Raw genomic sequence first — 23,937 nt, forward strand, 5'->3', positions numbered from 1 at the left:
GTCTGATGGTTAAAGAGCTGGGCATGTGTCCAAATTTTTGTAGTTCAACCCTTGGCATGGAGATGCACCGTTTCTTCCATGCCTGATTGCAACCCTATGATGATGTCATCAAAAGATGCATCATGCTTTTTTTTTTTAATCAAATGACTGTAACCTCATGAGCTGCATTAACTTGTGAAGAAACCTCTTACAGTATATACAGGTTCAAACATCATAGAACCGTATGTTTTCTGCACTGTAAAAAATATTTATGATTTATCAAATTTTTTTCTTCAACTTAGATAATTTGGTTCAGATAAAATAATATTTTAGTTTCTGTTGATTAAACCAATCGCCTTCATTGTATTTCAATGAACTCAAAATTTTAAGGCAACCTGGTAACTTAAAAGTTAAACCAACAATTCTTTTTTCACATTGTGTTCATCAATTCAGTTTTGTTTGTTCATATGCCTTCAAGGGACTAAATGGGACCTATAACAACCAACTTTCAGTGAACACTGTGTTTATTATCGAGGTGCAGTTACATCAGACAAAGCAAAATTTAAACCAGCCATTATTAAAAAAAAAGAAAAAAAAAAAAAAGAAAAGAAAATCTTAAAACAATTAATTGTCTATTCAACCAAAAGATCATAATAAGTAATGTTTGTGTTCAAAGACACTTAACCAAAGAGTGGATCACAAGGAAATTGGTAATTCCAAGCAAATATAATACCCAGCAATGGGTATTGGCTGAATTTCAATTTTCGGGGAAAAAAAAAAAGCAGTGTTGGGGATTTTATTTGGTTTTATACCAACTTTTTCTCTCTCTCTCTCACACACACTCACACTTTAGAAAACTGGGGCAGTAAATTGTACAATTGTCATCATTGTATCAGAACATTCATCATGACTTCCATTATACGTCCAAATGAACACCCCCACAAATTTAAAATTACATCTACACAAAAGAACATTTCATTTAATAAAACAGCAAATATCTGCTAAATAAAAAATAATTTTGAAAATCTGCAAATAAAAACAAAACAAAAACAACAACAAAAAATGATCTGTGGGTGACTTGCAGTATATTGAAATAAAAACACTGGCACATTGGTTAATGTGGTTCTTGGTCTTTGCTACAGAATGAAATAAGCATTTTCAAAAGTTATCCAGAGAGGAATATATCATGCACCATGCTGTAGTGACCAATCTAGCAAAAGCCTAAGTCTGGGAAAGAATTAGAAGCAAGTATATTAAAGAGGAAACCCTTGAATAACCCAGGCATTACATATACATTAAGCCATTTAAACTTGTATGAAGGACCGTTTGCCCATATAACTTAAGCAAGAATGTTTGATTAGAGATAGTTTACAGTACAGTATAGCAGAAGTTCAAACCTTCATGTTTGGCTAACACACCAAGAGGCATAAAACGATCAGGCAAAGGCATAAATACAAAAGCAGGAAGTGGTAAGGCTTGAAATATATTGACATACAATGATAAATATGTAACAGTACTTTCCCAATAATAATAATAATAATGTCACTTAAAAACTCAGCAACAACAGTGCAGTTCTGGTTCAAAACATGTCCACTTTGGCAAAGGAGGCAAGCACCCAAAATGCTACAGACCCCTCTTCCCACAAAATCTAATAAAAAAAAAAAAAAAAAAAAAAAAAAAAACTTTATATGCTATTATTTTATTCTATCATACAGTAGCCGTATTTACACACTTGACAATTGCCAAAATATTTAACATTTTGCATGTGCTTCTTAGAACACAAACTACAAACACACATTCACGTGACGAAGAGATCGCTGCAAAAACAAACGAATAAAAACAGTACATATCTTGTGTACAAGTGTTTAAATTCTGTGCATGTTCAAGCATAAACTCCAGAATCATTTCAGAAGTTTTAGACATAATATTGGATAAAAGAAACTTTCTGTGCACACTGGGCCTTATAGAACAAGCAATGTTGATTTAAATGTGACAACTTGAGCAAGAACAGACTTTTGAATGATTGAGGCTAAACTAAAATTTTTCTTGTGTTTTATGAATAAGGCCCATTGAGTTCAAAGATCCAGGATGTGAGGTCACATCACCCCCTTACTAGTTCCTTTGGTATTAATTTGACCTGTATACAAGTTTGTAACATGGACATTTCCTATCATATCTGCAGTCCACAGATGAAGCAAAAGATTTGTCATTGAAGTGGTGTCTACATCTGAACAGTTTAACTTACAAAAGATAATGTCTAATTTGGAGTGTTTTGACCTCAAATATTCCTGGGGGATCTGATATATACCCTATATAACCTCTGCTTATATTCAGTAATACACTAACTATTGCTCTACATTCTCACCCAGCGGAGGTGTCTTTAGTAACTTAACGAGCATTATGGTATGATGCCATGCTCTCAAGCCAGTGAGGAGAAACTATGCCTGATGTTTTCCAGCTATAGCGCTTTACCTCAAATATTCACCAGTGTGACTTCTAGCTGGCTATGCATATATTATGATATCACCACTGTGCCTGTGAACATGGCGCTGATGGACAGATAGCTGCCAGGAGTGAAAAATAAAGCATTTAGGTGCAAAAATGAGTGTGTTTACATATATGTCAAGTATGTACAACACAAATGAGAACAGAATAAAACAAGTTCTTAAGTAAACATACTTATAGGTATGTGATGGAGAAGGGATGGTGAATGCAAAGGACAGAAGCTCCATACACACACAAACAAACACACACAAACAGTTCAGCGAAGTCACAGACTCAGCTACAATGGAAGCTTCTTCAGCTGCTCAAAGGTTATGAAGAACTGAAACTTAAGTCAAGGATCACAGGAATATACAAGAATAGCTTGTTGTCAGGGTATGCGTTTACAGAAACAAATCTTTTGCTCATTTCACAATATGAATTCTGTTTTGCACACTTTTTTTAGCAGCGACGTTTAAATCATATTTACCAGAGTTATAAAAGCAAGTTCAACACCTGTATTTTAATGTGTTGGGATAGCAAACAAAAACAAACATACAATACAGCCAGTGTAGCCTGAATCAAACACAAATGATTTATATGAACCAGATCTTTTTAGTAAATCAAAATCAGAGCACGACCAGTGGTGTCTTATTCTTAAGAGTGTGTGAGATATATATATCTCCATCTATTTCATGTTGCAGTGTACTGACCTCTAGTGGTTGGACTATGCAAACACTACAAAACTAAGGACATTTCTAAGGGTGCTTTCAACACTGGCAGTTTAGTTCGAAACAAAGCACAGTCTGTATGAAAAATTGGAATGCGAAAGCGGTCATGTGGATTGGGGAAGCGCACCACGGTACCAAACCTGAAACCTGGTACCAAAACCTATGTGGTTCCACTGGAACTGTGCGTGATTTGAGTGAATGTGAAAGCAACTCAAACTCGTGTCTACACTTGTTCAAGAAGTAAAGTAACCTGTGTGTGCGTTTTAGTCAAAGACGTCATTACTTCAACAAAACATGTAGGGGATGACATTGGTGATGATTTACCTTGGATACGAGCGAGAGTGAGCAAATTAATGGCTTGTAATCAGCTGTCTCCTAAGAGCATGTTTATAAAGCAGTAGAAAATGCACGTCCTTTATCATACTTGATAGATAATGAAGAGTTATTATGTTGAAATAACGAGATATGTCGTTATAACGACTTATGTTGAAATAACGAGATATGTCGTTATAACGACTTAATATCTTGAAATAACGAGATAACTTCGATTTTTTTTCCCTCCCTACCAAGTTTTTTTTTTTTTTTTTTTCATCATGCGGTTCAGGGCTTCCGTAGCTTTCTGTCCCTCCATTGAAAAATGTATGTACAGTATACTGTCCATGTCCAGAAAGGTAATAAAAACATCATCAAAGTAGTCCATGTGACATCAGTGGGTTAGTTAGAAATTTTTGAAGCATCAAAAACATTTTGGTCAAAAAAATAACAAAAACAACAACTTTATTCAGCATTGTCTTCTCTTCCAGGTCTGTTGTCAATCTGCGTTCACGACTTAGTTCTTCGTCCGTGTATTCGGGTTCAAATAATTATGGCTGAGCAAAAAAATGCAAGTCTTCCTCTGTGTCGAAATCCTTAGATATGTTTGCGAAGGTTGTTTTGTTTACAGTGTGCGTCTCCCTCAGACTGTAAACAAAGCTCGGGCGCACCAGATAACATATCAGCAGCGTCATACGTCAGCAGCGTCACTGCGGAGTCGGGAACGCAGATTGACAACAGACCCGGAAGAGAGTACAATGCTGAATAAAGTCGTAGTTTTTGTTACTTTTTGGACCAAAATGTATTTTTGATGCTTCAACAAGTTCTAACTGACCCTCTGATGTCACATGGACTACTTTGATGATGTTATTACCTTTCTGGACATGGACAGTATACCGTACATACATTTTCAATAGAGGGACAGAAAGCTCTCGGACTAAATCTAAAATATCTTAAACTGTGTTCCGAAGATGAACAGAGGTCTTGCGGGTTTGGAATGACATGAGGGTGAGTCATTAATGACATAATTTTCATTTTTGGGTGAACTAACCCTTTAACTAAAAGCCACATTTGTGTGGCAGTGTCCAGGTTTTACACTGGATAAATTAATAAAGTGGAGTAGTGACCTGGCAAGTATCTTCATTCACCAACTTGCAACACAGACCGCCTTGCTAACACACACATATGTGGGAGATACAGAATGGATAAAAATAACAAAAAATAAAAGAGGACTGGTATATGCCCATTAATGGCATGTTTGAGTCATGATCTTAAAAAACTATGTTTTGTTTCCTCTTTCTATATTGTGAATAATAAATGCGTCTCATTTTTATTTGCTTGTTACACAATGGAGCCTAACTTATTGTAATAATTATTTGACGTAGCCTACTTTTACACTGAGATTAATTCCTTGGCATCCTCACGTAGCCTACTAAACTGCTTTTTTTTGTTTTTAAATTGCCTGCTGGAGGTATGCTATTACGTCATGTGCGGAGTGATGCTAACATTTAAGCTAGCTGGTGAGAGAAAATGGCACTATCAAAGATTCTAAAGAGGAAAGTTGACAGCGAAAATAGGGCATACACAGAAGAATGGAACGACAACTACGCGTTCATCCTACCTACCTATATCATCGGCCTATTGCCGACCACTGGTATACTGGATCCGTGCATTAGCATTTAAAGTGACAGCACCCTAATAAATGTGCTGCAGTCATTATTGTAAATCAAACAACAAAAGAAAGATAAAATCACTCACTGCTTTTGAAAGAATAAACTGTAGTTTTAATAAGGATTAGTCTAATTTTTTTTTACAACAGTATTATTTTATATTTGATTACGACTGTTGTAGGCTGTTACTAATCTGAATACCACTGTTAGTACATCTTCCTGAAAAACCTAAAGCAGTATTTGTGCTTTTGTTCAGTTGTGTTTTGCATTTGTATTTTGTCCAATCGCACTTGGCTTGGACCGCAGCAAACGTGTCCAGTGTGAAAAACCCCTTAAAAGGGTTATTCACCCAAAATTGAATTAAAAAAATTATCCCATGATTTACTCACCCTCAAGCCATCCTAGGTGTATGTGACTATCGTCTTTCAGAAGAACACAATCTTCTTGGATGCATATTATTTGGCTTCAAAATCACGCCCCCTATTCACTACCATTATTAAGCTCAGAAGAGCGAGGATATTTTTAAACATATCTCCGATTGTGTTCTTCTGAAGGAAGATAGTCATATACACACCTAGGATGGCTTGAGGATGAGTAAATCATGGGATAATTTTCATTTTTGGGTGAACTAACCCTTTGAAGTCCTAAAACAAAGTGTTTTATTAATAAAGGATACAATGATGTTCCAGGGCCCCAGGCGCAGCCAGTTGGGCCAGAAGCCTTTATAAAGAGCAAAAAATCCTTCATTTCTCCAGGTCTGCATGAGTCCGTCCAGGGTGCCCTTGTACAGAGGGTTACCGGCGAGCACGCGCTGATTCATCATACGTGTCCTCACCACGTCCACTGGATTGGAGGCCAGTGCTCCTGCCAGACCACATGTGAAACTGGAACTAAATAAACAGAAGAAACAATATGGCTTACGAGGTCAATGTTTTATTCAAATTCAAATTTTAAAACAACAAGCAAGTACTGCTAGAAATGCTCACATGAAATGAGTGAACACCGTGTCTCCCATGAGGCCTGAACGAATCAAATGCTTCTTGGTGATATCATAGACTGGCAGCTCTACACCAACCACAATGGCTGCCCTCTGTGCAGTAGGAATGACACCCTAATAACAATAAAGACATCACTGTATCAAAGCAAAGCCAATAAATGTGCTACATTTAAGAAGCTGGAATGCTAAGGAGTAATTCAAACAGCCGATGGTCACACATTAGGCTGCACTATATATTGTTTTAGCATTAATACAGCGTTGTGTGTATCTGTGATAGTCATATTGCAGTATGTGCGTTGTCAAGTATATCCATATGGACCAGGCAAAACAGTTTGAAAAGCAGTGTTTAACCATCATAGAGCGAAAGTTTATCATTTGCACATGTTTTAGGTCCTATCAGTTTAAACATTCAAGCAATTTTAAACCATTTGAGCGTACAGAGACATAAAAGAACTAAATTCAGAACTTGCATGCAGTTCACACACACACACACACACACACACACACACACACACACACACACACACACACACACACCGAATTCCGTTCTCGTGTCACTGACAAAATCACCCTAATCATGATTCTTTCCAATTAGAGCTTTTTATCTGGTGAAACTGTTTTCATATCACAGAAAAAAAAAAAAAAATTAATAGTTTTTTCCCAATATTGTGCAGCCCTAACACACATGCTTTGAAAACTCACCACTGATGTCGAAGATAAGACATAATGAAAGCACTCACCCTCCACAGGCCTCGAGTGCCCTCTGTCTGGTAAATGTTGATGAAATTAGACATCATGCTTCCCTGTAACAGGCTGCCTTGAGCCTGCATGCGAATCTGATAAAGCCAAGGGAAATAACAGGACATCAAATAAAACAAGCTCAGTGGTCTGTGTTGTAAAAAATAAAAGTTAGGATAAAGATAAGATGGGCAACATACTTTACGCAAGTATGCGAACACAGCTGAGAGCAGTTCGGTTATTAACTTAAGTGCACATAATTTGTTAGCATGCAATTCAAAACAAATTTGCGTTCTGGCCAAGCACTTGTAGTTGAGTTTGTGTACTTGCGTAAAGTATGTTTTTCTGTCTAAATGACAAAACACAAATTATGAGACTTATGTCTGAAAGTATGGACAAAGCTTTATGTACAAGTAGTGGACTATATATTGGTCTGTAACTGGCCACAAAATATGTGGCATTTTGAAATTATAACATTGGTCTATCTTCAATAGAGCTACACAATTAATGGTTAAAAGATTGTGATTTTGATTTATCACACACGCGATCTTATTTCTAAATGATTCGGCTTTCGGCTTTGTCTGTTAAACCTTTTTTCTTAAATTTATCCAAATTCGTGCAGCTCTAATTTTCAATAATTTTGTCGATTTATTTTGTATGCATGTCAGGGTTATCATACGTTTCACATTTTCATTAATGAGTAGTTTGCACATATTTTATATATACACATTTTATACACACACACACACACCTAAAGGATTATTAGGAACACCAGTTCAATTTCTCATTAATGCAATTATCTAATCAACCAATCACATGGCAGTTGCTTCAATGCATTTAGGGGTGTGGTCCTGAACTCCAAACTGAATGTCAGAATGGGAAAGAAAGGTGATTTAAGCAATTTTGAGCGTGGCATGGTTGTTGGTGCCAGACGGGCCGGTCTGAGTATTTCACAATCTGCTCAATTACTGGGATTTTCACACACAACCATTTCTAGGGTTTACAAAGAATTTTGTGAAAAGGAAAAAAAAAAATCCAGTATGCGGCAGTCCTGTGGGTGAAAATGCCTTGTTGATGCTAGAGGTCAGAGGAGAATGGGCCGACTGATTCAAGCTGATAGAAAAGCAACTTTGACTGAAATAACCACTCGGTACAACCAAGATATGCAGCAAAGCATTTGTGAAGCCACAACACGCACAACCTTGAGGCGAATTGGCTACAACAGCAGAAGACCCCACCAGGTACCACTCATCTCCACTACAAATAGGAAAAAGAGGCTACAATTTGCACAAGCTCACCAAAATTGGACAGTTGAAGACTGAAAAAATGTTGCCTGGTCTGATGAGTCTCGATTTCTGTTGAGACATTCAGACGGTAGAGTCAGAATTTGGCGTAAACAGAATGAGAACATGGATCCATCATGCCTTGTTACCACTGCAGGCTGGTGGTGGTGGTGTAATGGTGTGGGGGATGTTTTCTTGGCACACTTTAGGCCCCTTAGTGCCAATTGGGCATTGTTTAAATGCCACGGCCTACCTAAGCATTGTTTCTGACCATGTCCATCCCTTTATGACCACCATTTACCCATCCTCTGATGGCTACTTCCAGCAGGATAATGCACCATGTCACAAAGCTCGAATCATTTCAAATTGGTTTCTTGAACATGACAATGAGTTCACTGTACAAAAATGGCTTCTTGCCCTGGATGTGCATCCCACAAATCTCCAACTGCAAGATGCTATCCTATCAATATGGGCCAACATTTCTAAAGAATGCTTTCAGCACCTTGTTGAATCAATGTCACGTAGAATTAAGGCAGTTCTGAAGGCGAAAGGGGGTCAAACACAGTATTAGTATGGTGTTTCTAATAATCCTTTAGGTGAGATATATATATATATACACATATACACAGTACAGTCAAAGTTTGGAACCACTAAGATTTTTAATGTTTTTAAAAGAAGTTTTCGTCTGCTCACCAAGGCTACATTTATTTAATTAAAAATACAGTAAAAAACAGTAATATTGTGAAATATTATTACAATTTAAAATAACTGTGTACTATTTAAATATATTTGACAATGTAATTTATTCCTGTGATGCAAAGCTGAATTTTCAGCATCGTTACTCCAGTCTTCAGTGTCACATGATCCTTCAGAAATCATTCTAATATGCTGATTTGCTGCTCAATAAACATTTATGATTATTTTCAATGTTGAAAACAGTTGTGTACTTTTTTTTTTTTTTCACGATTCCTTGATAAAATATTATATATATATATATATATATATATATATATATATATATATATATATATATATATATATATATATATATATATATATATATATATATATATATACATACATATATATATACACATACATACATACATATATATATAATATATACATACATATACATATATAATATATACATACATATACACACACACACCACTAATATATATTAAATTGATCAAAAGTGACAGTAAAAACATTTATAAATATTATAATATTATAATACATTTCTATTTTAAATAAATACTGCTCTTTTGAACTTATTTTACTTATCAAAAAATCCTGAAAAAAATTACTGTTTCCACAAAAATATTAAGCGGCAACATTGCCATTTCAACATTGCCAACAATAATAAACGTTTCTTGAGCATCAAATCAATTAGAATGGTTTGTGAAGGATCATGTGATACTGAAGCAGCAATGACGCTGAAAATATAGGTTTTCCATGATTTTAAATTGTAGTAATATTTCAGTTTTTGGATCAAACTAATCTATTTTCTAATCTGTATTTATTTTCAATAATAAATTTTCCATATTTTTATATAAACATCATCTTACCCTGGATACTGGATAACAAACAACTACTTATATTAGCCTCTAAAATCAAAAAATAAATAAATATTATACTAAAATTTGTTGTGGCTTTTCTGAGGAGATTTTACGTACCTTTAGCACATCAGTTGGATTTGCCAAAGAGGAGGACAAGACACCAGACACCACCCCACAAAATACATTTATCACCATAGTTTCATCTGAAAAACAGACCAGAGCATCCATTAGGTTCAGAATGTTCCTTAGCATGTTTCATTAAAGATTCAGAGGGAAAAAAAAAACAAGAAAAAAGCAAAACCGTTAAGCAGATTAACTATTCAAATTAATAAGGCAGAAGTAGGGCTGGGCGATATATTGAATGCTTTTGTCACGCGCATTTCGTCAGTAAAGCCGGTTCCCTGATTACCGCTAAATCGCCATCACCTGCTTTCAAATGAAGCGGCATTTTAATAGACAGAGCCGTAGTTCACTGATAAGCCACGCAATATCGCGTTCAATATCGACGGCGATTCATATCGATATTGAACACGATATTGCGTGGCTTATCAGTGAACTACGGCTCTGTCTATTAAAATGCCGCTTCATTTGAAAGCAGGTGATGGCGATTTAGAGGCAATCAGGGAACCGGCTTTACTGACGAAATGCGCGTGACAAAAGCATTCGATATATCGCCCAGCCCTAGACAGAAGTAAGAAAGACATGCAATAATCAAAAAACAGATTAACTAAATTAAAGCTCACTAAAGCCTTCTTTTGGTAAATGCCTTGTTTCACTATTTTAAGATGTGGCACCTCGTCTTGATAGAGCAAGGCACCAATGATAAAGACCCCAAGAGAGAAAAATTAATGAGATTAGAGTTCGGTGTGATGACAGGAGGAGAAAGAAAATTTTTTTAAGTGTGGATCAAATTTAGATCAATAGTTACAGTAATTCCTTGATCAATGTGACCAACAGTCAGAACAGCCATTTTGGCAGGAGGACGGGCATTGGTACCCCCACACCAGCAGGCAAAGCCTGTATCAAAATAAGCATTTGACACAAAGTGGCAACATCCTTGGAAAACAATGCAGGGAAAGCAATAGAAATTGGCCAGAAGAGTCTAAATACAGCCTGTTCAATACAATAAAAAAGGCCTAGCTGTGACCTTGCTTTGAGTGTTTGTCACAAGGATTCAAGCAATCAAAAGTCTGTGTTTGCAGAGAAGGGAAGATTCTGTACCATGTCAGATGGAAATCCGCTGGCGCCAGCACTAGATAAGGTAATGCTAGAGACGTGTCTGCCTGCCGCTTCAGCACCTTTTGTTTGGACCGCACATTAGTGATGGTGGTTACACCTTGTTTTCTAGAACAGTACTGCTAGAGCTGGGCTTGTGGCATAACTGTCGTAATGGTGTTTAAAAAAAAAAAAAAAAAAAAATAGCTAAACGTTACATTATTATTATTATTATTATTATTATTTTTTAAATCAAAAATACATACTCCTTGAAACCCTGTTGTCTATATCCATTGTGTGTTTATATTCACCATCCACTTAAAACCACCAAACATGCAATAGCCACTGGTGAAAAAAAACAGTGAGGTTTTATCAAGCATGTCAATCAAGCACATTTGAGCTTCTGTTCACCATATTTGATGTCTTTCATGTGTAAAGTGATCATGTCTCTTCAGAAGACTTGAATAAAAGCACTTGATCCATATGGATTACTTTAATAATCTCTTTATAAAGCATCAAAGTTTTGGTGCAATGAGCTTTCAATGGAGGGACCGAATTGTCTCACATTTCATCAAAAACTTCATATTTCTGTTTCATAGAGAAACAAAAGTGCTATGGATTTGAAACAACACAAGTAAATTTAAATTTTGGGATGAACTAACCCTTTTAATGAATCAAAAACTATACAGCTAGACAATTCGGTGCAGTTCCTGAACAAATTGCTCTTATGTGACAGTTCTTTTTAGTGAAGCAAAAACACAATCAATCAAGGGCGCGTTTCCAAAAAGCATCATTAGCCAACTATGGTCACAAGATCTGTTGAATTGTGCTTGTAATGACGGAACTTGCACCCAAGAGCAGTTAATGAGAACTGAATTTTTCAGACTCGCTTACTAAACCGCATGTTATTGCTTTCATCATCTCAGATTAGAAATAAACCAACTTTAATTAAAATAGGGTTAGGGCCAGATTTACTAAGCAGGCCAAATTAGCATGAGCGCAATCCCATAAAAGCACTAATGGGAGTGGAAAGTTCTGCGGGTGATTTACTGACAATGCACACATTAAAGCACACCGACGCAGACAGATCATTTCCATAATGACCAACGCAATCTACCAAGAGCAGCGCAAATTAGCATTTGGTTTAAGACATGCTTTTTTGGGCGGTAAATAATGGCGCAAATACCAGTAAATTTTACTTGATAATCAGAATTTAACTTGATAATCAAGTAGCCTGATTAAAATGTCAACTACAACAAAATAACTAAGGAATCACCAAGAAAAGAGACTTAATGACGATCGATAGTGGATAATATATAATGTAGGCCCATAGGGTCATTCCGTGTCAGATCAACCAAAAATTAAAATACGTTGTATTGTAACTACATTACTTCACTGATATCCCTATATCTATGAGATTGAACCATATAAGACTTTAAAAATGAAGACTCCAAAAGAAAAGTTTATTAAGAATGAGAACTTAGAAGGATATTAAGATATTGGTGGATCCAAAATGGTCAATATTCATATTCATGCATTTTATTCATATTTCATGTTAATCATTTAATCATTTAAGGCTTATTATTTATCAACATTAACTTTGATTTCATATATTCATGCCCCCCTAATCAATATATTAATCCTCATCATATTTTCAAGTATTTACTCTTTATTGTACTTATTTATGGTTATTCTTCATTGCATCTTCTTTTATCTTTAAGAATATGTATGCTTGATATATTCAATTGTTCTTTAAGTGTTCCAAAGTGACAGGTTATGTTGACATTTTTTGTTAGATATTGGACGCCTGCCACATACTGCAGAAGCGATGAGTTTTTCAGAATTTGTTGCTAATTTGAACTTGATGTACCTTTGTATCAAAATATGTCTGTTTCCATCTCTGCAGACATGAGATAACGCAAGATCTGCAATATTCTCTTAAAAGGTGTCAAAACAACACCGTATGTATCTATTTTCATCTATCTATTGACATTTGACCAGTCACTCTGACCTAGCTATTACACCAACTATGACATAATGGATAAGTCTGTTTGACCTTTTCTTATTAGACCAAAACATAAGTTTAAGTCATCAATTAATTGAAAATATACAGTATGTTACAGATCAAGCAATTTACCGCCAACATCTGATGATACTTTTAGTCATATTTTTGCAGAAATATATACAATTCTAAAGGGTTCACAAACATTAAAACGGCAATGTATATGTCACAGAGATGTTTTTTTTAGATATTAGTTAGATATTAATGAGTCATTTAATTGAAGCTAACAGCATCAAAGTGCCAAACATGATTTTTAAAGCTTTGTAGCTTTTCTGTTCTATTCTCAAATTACAAAAATGTGGTACTGAGAAGAAAAGATATGGTATGAAATGAACCATATAATCAAAGGATTCATCCTATAAACTCACCTTCAGGATGGCTAACAAACAGTTTCTTCAGTGTGTTGTATGTACCGATCTTGATTGTTCCATAGGAAGCTTGTCGGAGGAGCGCAGGTGAAATTCTATGAATAAAAAATACACAACCTCAAGGTCATTGCTTTATTTCAATTCTGAGGTTAATGGAAATCTAAATAGATTAGTTTCAATGACATACTGAACACATCACAAGACCATGCAATGACTAACAAGTACATGCTCTCTCATATGCAAGCTGTTTAAAAGACAAACACAAAATCATGCAAAGCACATATGCAAACTTTTGTGCAAATTGGTTCAACAAAATTAAAATATTTCACCATAGTACCACAGGAAAATTTATACTTAGAAGTAGATTTGATTTACCCTGAAAAACACTGTCCATACAAAATACACAAAGTGTAGTGATAAGTGGTGGACAGAAGTAAACAAATCAAGTACTTGAGTAAACATAATAAAATATTACTCCAGTGAAAAGTATAAGTACTAGTTTTCAAATTTATGTTTTGTAAAAGTACAAAACAACTTGATTTTTATTGTACTTAAGTATTAAAATTAAAAAGTGCTGATCGATAAATCATGTCTATTATTTACTCTAGCAAGCAATAGACAGGACGATTAGAGCAGACATTTAATATGTATTGATCTGAAAATAGCAAACGTTTTATTAGTAAAAAACTCAAAAACATTGAACTTCAATATACTAAAATATCCATTTAAGTTACTGATAATTCAAGTGTTCAAACAGAGTGAAATAGTGAAAATGACAAAACATACCATATAGTATTAAAAAATTGGGAAATACAAACTGTGTATAATTGTGGTGGCAAATAATAGAAACATACAACATACAAATATATATATATTATACATACATACATACATACATATAGACAGAAGACACAGTTAGACATGAACAACTGAGTGAATTGTTAACTGGAGACTCAATCTGACCAGGGATGCATTTCTCAAAAGCATTGTGAGCTAAATTGATCGTAGGGACCATTGGTGGCACTGGCAATGGTTGTTGAGTTGTTGACTCGAGGACCACTGCAAACGGATGAGTCCAATTCACAAATTAATCGTTCAGTGCGCTTTGCAAACTGATTCAACAGGTTCACTGAAAAGAATCAGCTTGATCACAAATCAAACACTGCTATTGCATCACAGAGAGGGTCTTGATTTCTATAGTTTGAAATAATGAGGAATGATATTTTTGTGAAATGTAGCAGAATAACAAGTGTGATATTATCCTTTGGAATTTAGTGATTTAAAATAAAAGTTCTTAAAAAAAAAAAAAGGACTTAAAGGTGCAGAGGCCGTTAACCCCTTAAGCCCTAAAGGCATTTTCAGAGTTGTTTTTTCTAAGTGACATATAAACAAGTAAAGACTTGTAACTGGTAAAAAGGTTGGTATCATTTGAAAGAAAACTCGACTAATTGGATTATGTTGGACTCATTTTAATCGTGAGAATCTGCTGTAAATAATGTGCAAATTTCCACAATCTGATCATGTTTCATGAAGTTAGGAGCAAAAACGTGACATAAATGGCGCATCATTATATTAAATATTGGTCTTGCAAGGTTTTACATACAAAAACTCCCAAAACAATTATGCTTGTTGTATTCTACTCCATGAGGCCTTTCAAATGACATATGACATATGATTATCTGAGCTAGGCATGTGACGGTATCAAATTTTCATGTTGCGATTAATTGATGAAGCTTTTATCATGGTATACGGTATTATCACGATATTAAAATAAGTTGCAAAACCATTTTTGTCATAGTTTAACAGGTTTAAGAACTCTTTTTGTAATAAAACAAAAACAACTCTGACTGAAATTTTAAAAAAAATGCAAAAGAATTAGGCTATAAAAGAACAACATAACACTTTACTCTATTTAATGCATTAACTAAGATTGAGCAACAGCTACATTTGTTACAGAAAGTGTTATTTTTTTGTTAATGTTAGTTTAGAAACACAATTGATCATTGTTAGTTTTATCTCAGGTCCATTAAAGAAGTTATTTTGATTTTAGTAATGTTATTAAATAGTAACTAAGAAATTAACATTAATTAATAATAATTAATACTTTATAAGTATTTTTATTGTCAGTTTAGTGATAATGAATTAACATGTTAACTAATGAAGCTGTATGTTTTCAAAGTTTTACTGAACAATAACAAATAATCAGAACATTTCTAATCATTAGGGCATGTTTTAGTCCAGATTAAAATATAAAAATGTTTAGGTTTGAAAATAAAAATCCTTTTAAGTCTTTTTTAAATATTCAGTATTTGGTGCTGTGATGAACAAAACTGAGATTACAAAAAAAATGAATGGCTGTTTGAAGCATTTTAAAAACTTCACTAGCGCAGTTACTTAGTTTGCACGGTTTCCGTGGTAACCGCTGCACGCTGCTGTTCCATCAGCGCCCTCTGCTGTCAGAGAGTGAACGCGCACTTTCATTCAGCTCGTCTCCACTGGTTCCGCCATGTGCTTCTCGGGCACGTTGGGATTGTTTACATCTGAGCGCGTGTCCTTTTGACGCAGAATACAGCGGTGTTGTGCATTTTATACGATTGATGGATAAAGTATTCTTAATTGCCTTATAAAAAATTAATAATTGGTAATAAATTATTTACGGTATTCTGAAGTGCCGACGATTACAATATCGTGCATATTCATTATCGCAATATCGCATTACCAAATATCGGCACAAGTCTAATCTGAGCTGTATGGTGTTTTTGACAGTGCAGTATAGGGCTGGGTAAAAAATATAAATTTCTTGATTTTAATCGATTCTCATTTTTACAAACCGATACCGATTAGTCTAGTCTGTTTTTTCAGCTGATAAATGAACAGAACATATAATGCGCCTCCCATTCAATAAATCGCAATAATCTTTTGTGAACATCTAAAGGCATGTTAAAAGATACAGTAAAACTTACCGAAATCCGTATCACGTCTCATGTAATAGCTCAATCAGTGTTTCAACCTCGGAAAGACGTCAATAAAACAGCTTGTAAACAATGTCACTTAACGTCACATTTAACTTGCGTCAGAAAAAACATTCAGTGACCATAAACTCATTAGTCAGCTAGAAAAATGAACTCTAGAGAGCAGCATTCTGATAAATATGCACTGTTACATATTATATTTTTTTTTTATGTTCTTCAATATTTAATGCATGTTTGAATAAATCAAGTTATGACAGCCACAATTTTATTATACAATTTTTATTATAAAAAACATCATTGAGTGTAATTTAAGTGTTTGTATATAAATAAGTTAATTTCAACCTTCAATATTATAGAAATGTAGTACCAACTGACTCCCATGTGTAGTTTACAACATTAATTGAGAGATTTTTTTCCTCTAGAAAATTTGCCATGTACTGTATCTGGGGCCGTATTCACAAAACATTTTATCTTATTTTATCTTTACCTTAACTCTTAGCTAAGAGTTTTCTCTTAAAACCTGTTCACAAATCTGCTGAGACCAACTTGAAGTCTTAAGCTAAGAGAAAGGGCGGGGCTGACCTTGTTGCTATGGAGTATACACACAGTGATTGGCTGATGGGGGAGGAGTCAGTGATTTAATCACAGAAATATTGTAGAATGAAGTGTCATGTTTCCTTATTAAAATAAAAGTTTAAAAATACAAATGTTGCCCTATTCAAAATAAAATGTTGCCATATTGTTGCCATAAAGGTTTTAAAATATAGTCTAGTGTCACTAATTAAACTAGTATATACAGTATAAAAAAAAAATATATATATATATATATGTGTGTGTGTGTGTGTGTGTGTGTGTGTGTGTTTTTTTTTATTTGATCATTTATAAGTGTGAACTAATGAAAACCACTGGCACAGGTAATCAGACAATCTTTATTTATTTGTTAAAGATTTTTTTTTTGGCGTCTCATTGTAGATTCAAATCTATAAATCAAAATGTATTGCATTTAGGAAGAAGTTCAGCACCCAAGGCTCTGTCGCTATTGCCTCAATGGTGTTCAGTGTCTTTGGGTGGATTAGGACTGTTTGTGATTTGGTCTTACCCACATAGAAGGCAACGTTCTCAGGACCTTACGCAATGTTCCCTAAAAGTTCTCAAAAGGTGATACAATTTCTGAACCTTTACAGAACATTCGGGACGTTCCTAAAACGTCTTCTTTTGGTAATGAAAGTGCTGCAGTTCAAGGTTCCTTATATGACTTTAGGGGGACATTCCAATTTGGTTATTTTATGGTCAAAAAAAGAATGTTACAAATAGGAGATTTGGGACATTAACAGAACGTTCCCACACGGTCCTCTGTTGATCATTTAATAACGTTCCCGATATGAATTTAGGAGAACTTTCCATATTGGTTATTTTATGGTCATGCAAGAACGTTACAAAGAGGACATTTGGGAAGTTATCAGAACGTCCTATAGTGATAGTACCCTCAACATTCCCAGAACGTCCTGAATGTTCCCTGAAGGTCCACCAAATAACGTTCCCCAAACCTTAAAAACTCTACATAGTGACCGTCTCTGAACGTTCTGGAAACGTTACTAGGTGACCGGTTGTCCTGCAAAAAATTTTACGATCCCAGAACATTCTCAGAACGTCCACTGATATTAAGAACGTTGTCTAGTAACGTTCCCAGAACGTTTAGAGATGGTCACGATGTGGAGTTCCTTTAAGGTTTGGGGAATGTTATTTGGTGAATCTTCAGGGAACATTCAGGATGTTCTGAGAATGTTTAGGGGACTATCACTATAGGACGTTCTGATAACTTCCCAAACGTTCTCTTTGTAACGTTCTTATGTGACCATAAAATAAACCAAATTGGAACGTCCCTCTAAAATCATGTAATGAACCTTGAACTGCAGCACTTTCATTACCAAAAGAGGACATTTTTCATGTCCCAAATGTTCAAATTTCACAATTTGCCACTTTTAGACAAAGTTGCACAAGAACTTCGCCTTCTGTGTGTGTGTTTTATAGAAAATAATAAGGTTTGAAGTCACCGTTATAGAGGAGAGCGTTTGCTTTAGATGGGCTCTTGATTTTTGCTATTTAATTTGTTAGTTTTTCTTTGGCTGCTTTAACTTTTCAAAACATGTTTGTTACAGCAAAAGATGCAGGAGAAAGTCTGATCAGATGAATTTGGTTGTTTAGTGCTGATGATTCATTGGTCTTCTCCAGAGTCTAAATTATGAGTGTGTTAAATGTCAGTTTTGCATCAACATTTTTTCTATCCTTTTTTATTAGTTTTTTTTTTTTTTTATATATATATATATATATATATATATATATATATATATATATATATATATATATATATATATATATATTTTTTTTTTTTTTTTTTTTATTCAGAGTTTTGAGCACTGTCTTTAAGACTCACACAGACATCATGAATCAGCGTATGATCCTCAACAATGGTGACAAAAAAAATCTTTTTTTTTTGTGACTTTAGTAGCTTGTTTTGGGATGTTCAGAGTTAATCTGTTTATCTGAAAATGTTGTCACCATTGTTGAGGATCATACACAGAATCTTGATGTCTGTGTGAATCTACATGATGCTGTCTGAATAATTTCTGCATAAGGATAAAAACTTTCAAAGGAGGACAGAATTGCCGATTTAGGAGAAACTCTTAAAAATAATGAGCGTGTCAGTCCTAATTTTAGGACTCCTAAATTTTTGCTCTAAGAGTATTTCACAAAGCATGTTAGCGCTAAAATTAGCTCCTAAACCTGTGAGACGTTAGGAGTAGTCAAGAGGACTCCTAAGTCACTAAGACCAAATCACAAACAGTCCTAATCCACCCAAAGACACTGTACACCATTGAGGGAAAAGCGACAGAGCCTTAGGTGCTGAACCTTTTCTTCATAAATGCAATGCAATAAAAAAAAAAAAAAAATTGATTTATAGATTTGAATCTATGATGAGATGCCAAAAATTAATCTTTAACAAATAAATATTGTCTGATTACCTGTGGCAGTGGTTTTCATGGGTTCACACTTACAAATAATTTAATAGATAAAAAAAAAAAATTATATATATATAGGGCAACATTTGTATTTTAAAACCTTTCTTTTAATATGGAAACATGACACCTCATTCTACAATATTTCTATGATTAAATCACTGACTCCTCCCCCATCAGCCAATCACTGTGTGTTTACTCCATAGCAATGAGGTCAACCCCACCCTTACTCTTAGCTTAAGACTTCAGTCTATTCCTTAGTAAAGGTTTGTCTCAGCAGCTTTGTGAATAGGTTAAGAGAAAACTCTTAGCTAAGAACTTTTACTGCTATTTAGGAGAACTTAGTGGTAAGATAAAATGTTTTGTGAATACAGCCCCTGTTATTGTTTAATGTTGTTTGTGTTATCTGAGTTTTATGTGTCACCATTGTGCTGAAGGGTAGCTCCTGTGCTTCAGTCAGTGATGATCCAGAAACACTGATGTTCTGCTGCATGTTGCTTTATTTAAAGACAGTAACTGTGTAGTTACTGATGCAGTGATACAGCAGTTACATTTAGCTCATGTGTGTGTTTTTGTCAGTTAATGATTTAATGCAAGAGATTTGCAATTTAAAGAAAAGGTTTCATAATATTAATCCAGGAAATGCCTGTAAAGAGCTTTAAGTGAAAATAGTTTTTGTTTGAACAGCCACTTTTATTAGTCAAGTTTTTGACAAAGGCAGCAGGGACGTTCTGAGAACATTTCCAAATAAAGTATGGTTCCCTAAACGTTCAGAGAATGTCTTGAATGTTCCCTGAAGGTCCACCAAATAACATCCCCCAAACCTTAAAAGAGCTCCACATCTTGACCGTCTGTGAACATAATGGGAACGTTACTCAACACCAGTGGGGACGTTCTGAGAATGTTCTGGGAACGTAAAATTTCTAGCGGGGTAGTGACTTAGGAGTCCTCTTGACTACTCATAACGTTTCACAGATTTAGGAGCTAGTTTTAGCGCTAAAATGCTTTGTGAAATATTCTTAGAGCAAAAATTTAGGAGTCCTAAAATTAGGACTGACACGCCCATTATTTTTAAGAGTTTCTCCTAAATCGGCAAGTTAGGAGCTACTTTTAGCCTTAAGATGTTTTGTGAATACGGCCCCTGATATACAACATTCAGAATAATCAAAGCATGTTAATAGAAATCGAATCGTGAAAAGTGTCTCAATACCCAGCCCTAGTGCAGTACATAGTACAAATTATATATTATATATTATATATATATATATATTATATATTATATATATTTTATATATATAATATATATATATATATATATATATATATATATATATATATATATATATATATATATATATATATATATAAAATTATGAAAACATTTTTTTTTTTTTCAGTAAATAACTCAGCACTCCTTATGAGTTAATCAAATTGGCTACATTCATTGTAAAGTCATTATTAATTTCATTATCATTATTAATTTTTTTTGTAGCTAGGTGGCACCTGTGTGCACTGGGCAGTACACTCGTTTAGCGGGATGACTCAGCGCTCATTAAGAGTTGAACAAAATGATTGGATGCATTAAAAAGCTGAGTTTCTAAGATTTAAAATGATACCCGTTATTCCTGTCAGTGGTTGCTTAGTAATTTGATTTTGCATTTTTTGTCCCACCGGCGGTACGTTTCAGGCTCAAGTTAAACTACCTCATGTCTCAAAGCCATAGCTCAAAGCACATATCATTACAATAATAATGAACAAACAACTTACACCTTGTCTACACTTTTTCTATCAAAGTCTATTTTTCTCCAGATTTATTGTGAAACAGGTGAAAAAAGTTTAATCACTAAGAATAATTAACACATAGCCTTAAAAGTGTTTTTAAAAGAAAATGACTGTAACTTACTAAACATAAGCTTCTGGCAAGGAAAAGAAACAGCACAGTAATATGTGAGATGGTTGGAAAAACAAGATGCTCTGTGACACAGATAAAATGGCCAAGTAAACTCGAATGACTGCAGTCTGTGCGTGCCAAAGCAGAGGGCCTGTTTCACTTGACTCAGCTCCTCTACAGACTCATGCAGACCATGTGAATTAAATATCATCTATATTTAGAGTTTATTACAGCTATCAGCTGATTAAAACCCTTACACCACTGTACAGATTACAAATATACCTTTAAAAAGGGAACATCTCTGAACTTCAGAAAGTGTACAGTAAACACTAACACTACAAATGAAGCATATTTTGTCATTCAGAATATTTCTGAATAATATTCTCAATAATAATAATTCGCACTCACCCTGAATACAATGCCCGGACGCCTTCTTCACGTCCAATTCTGAATAAAGCATGGAACATCCCCCGATATCGGACCTCCATACAGTGCGTCTGCCCTTGAACCTGGAGCCGTGTTTTTGTGAGATCAATGGGAAACGTACCTGCAAGATTTAATTATGGGTTACGTTTCAGATCAAATCTATAAGTACTTTATTATGTTATACCAGTACTTTACCTACAGGCTGCTTTGGTTGTAAATGTGTATTGCCTCTCATATTTGTCATCTAATATCCCACCCTATTTTCAGACACTCTTTGTACATCACTGTGTGGTGGGGAATGTTGTTTTACATGTCCTGTCATGTTTTGCTGAACATTGCTAAAAATCAAGGCTCATTTGACAATCCGTCCAACATGGCAAATACAGCGTTTGAGATTCTAAAAGTAATACTTTGAAAGTTCTAAATAACAGTATATTTAGTAAAGCAACTAATAGAAGTAATACATATTGTAATAATAATGATGTAACAGTTATGCAACTATACAGTAAACTGATATAACAGTACAACAATTATAATAATGATAATAATAACAAGTTAAATATTTAGAATGCAAGTTTTATTGTGGAAACCTAATGATAAATGTATATATTATTAACAAAAAGTAGGAAGAAACTCGGTTCTTTATATCAGCTATTGGACACGTACACAAAAATAACCAGTTATTGGTCTGAACAAAAAAAAAAAATTATAATAATAATAATAATAATACATCTAATATTTTCTGTCAAATATGAATATGCATTCTGTCACTTTTATTTGAGAGATGAACATGTATTCCGATTAATTATACTATGCAAACTTAAATGAAGAAGTGATCTGTAATAGGTGATGATGATGTAAAAACAGCAGGTGCACAGACTCACCGAATTCTGCGACAATTGAGGCCATTCCCCCATAGACAAACGGCTTCCAGTTCAGGTTTGCCATTTCTGTTGCGGCCCCCTCTGCTTGATGGAGTCCTACTAAAAACAGTAGCAACCCAAAATAGGAGCAAACCAGTTGTTTTAATCTCACATTGTACAACATAGCGCTACCCGTCTGTGTTACAGCCAGTCTTCCCAGATGCATAGACAAATGTGCACCGGAATAAGACGAACCGCATTAAACATTCATTGCAAGCGCCATAGGAAATTTGCGGAAATTCCATTGGTTGTAAACTCTGTCAATAATGTTATCTGCGATCCTGATTGGTCGGAGTGATTTGAATTTACACCCACTTCCGTCGCCAAGGAGGTGAGTGACAGCAAGCAACGGCTCGCCTATTTTGTTCAAACCGTGTAACATTGAACTTTTTAGGTTATCGTTTCAAATTAAAAAGAGAAACAGTCTGCGACCAAACTCACTAATATAAATACAATGCGTTTATGACCTTGGCGTAGTATGAAAGATCGCTGTACTTGGTTCCGAATCGGACATCTAGCGGCTTGTAACTGTTAGCCAGGTATGCAGAACTACTCTCACCATTATAAAGTACAAAACTGAGTAATCGCGACATTTAGGCAATATCACCTCGTGAGCTCACATACCTGAGGCTTGGTGCTTCAATCACCTCTGTTATTTTATTTTGGACCCCATTGTCTTGACCACATGTAGGATTATTGTACTTTTCGCAGACAAACTCCAGGAGCGCACCTACGGCTTTCAGTTTACCATCATGTGTCTCTAGCAGGAACTCAACTCACCGTAACCGGAAGTTCCCGCCCGGAAGTTTGAAAGAGACTAGACTCCCCACCCCCTCCCAATTTTCAATGTCACCCTGCTCGTCAAGAGGGAGTAATTTAAAAAGAGGTTTGATTTAAACAAATTTATTTTAAAGAAAAGAACGGAGATTTCAAATGTGGGTGGTCCTCATTTAAATATATTTAATTTAAGCAGATAATGTTTTGGATTACCAAAAATAAAACAAAAGTCAGAGATCAGAAATTGTAAACAATATTTAGCAAGTTTATTTCATTTTCATCTTTACACATTTTTTTTTATCACTCAATAGTAATAAAAAGTCTGCTCTGTAAAAAAAAAAAAAAAAAAAAAAAAAAAAAAAAAAACAAAAATAAAAAAGTATTGTGAAAAGCTAAAACTTTGTATAGTAGGCCTGGTAAAAGAAAACTGTGAACTCCCCAATCAAACCACTTGATATCTAATATGTAAACCACCTTTAAATGCAATGAGAACTTCTTTCTTAGTTATATTAAAGTTTTTTTGTTCAACCAAA

At 34.7% G+C, this 23,937-nt stretch overlaps 1 protein-coding gene across 3 annotated transcripts; it reads right to left on the bottom strand.

Moving 5' to 3' along the window:
• Positions 1-410: 410 nt before the first annotated feature.
• slc25a14 (solute carrier family 25 member 14) lies at positions 411-23,416 on the bottom strand. Of its 3 annotated transcripts, none has more exons than XM_067376431.1 (9): positions 23,252-23,416; positions 22,589-22,684; positions 21,687-21,825; positions 13,399-13,493; positions 9,871-9,956; positions 6,911-7,006; positions 6,160-6,284; positions 5,850-6,063; positions 411-2,803 (listed from the first exon to the last, which is right to left on the bottom strand). In XM_067376431.1, the coding sequence occupies exons 2-9, from the start codon at positions 22,650-22,652 to the stop codon at positions 2,762-2,764; spliced, it is 861 nt and encodes a 286-aa protein (XP_067232532.1). In that variant the 5' UTR covers positions 22,653-22,684; positions 23,252-23,416; the 3' UTR covers positions 411-2,761. The 3 variants fall into 3 exon arrangements, with proteins under 3 accessions (XP_067232532.1, XP_067232531.1, XP_067232530.1); XM_067376430.1 differs by having other exon boundaries at positions 22,589-22,687; positions 23,252-23,415; XM_067376429.1 differs by lacking the exon at positions 23,252-23,416 and having other exon boundaries at positions 22,589-22,703.
• Between the last annotated feature and the right edge of the window lie 521 nt (positions 23,417-23,937).

Source organism: Chanodichthys erythropterus, chromosome 22 (assembly GCF_024489055.1).
Source record: "Chanodichthys erythropterus isolate Z2021 chromosome 22, ASM2448905v1, whole genome shotgun sequence".
NCBI lineage: Eukaryota > Metazoa > Chordata > Actinopteri > Cypriniformes > Xenocyprididae > Chanodichthys > Chanodichthys erythropterus.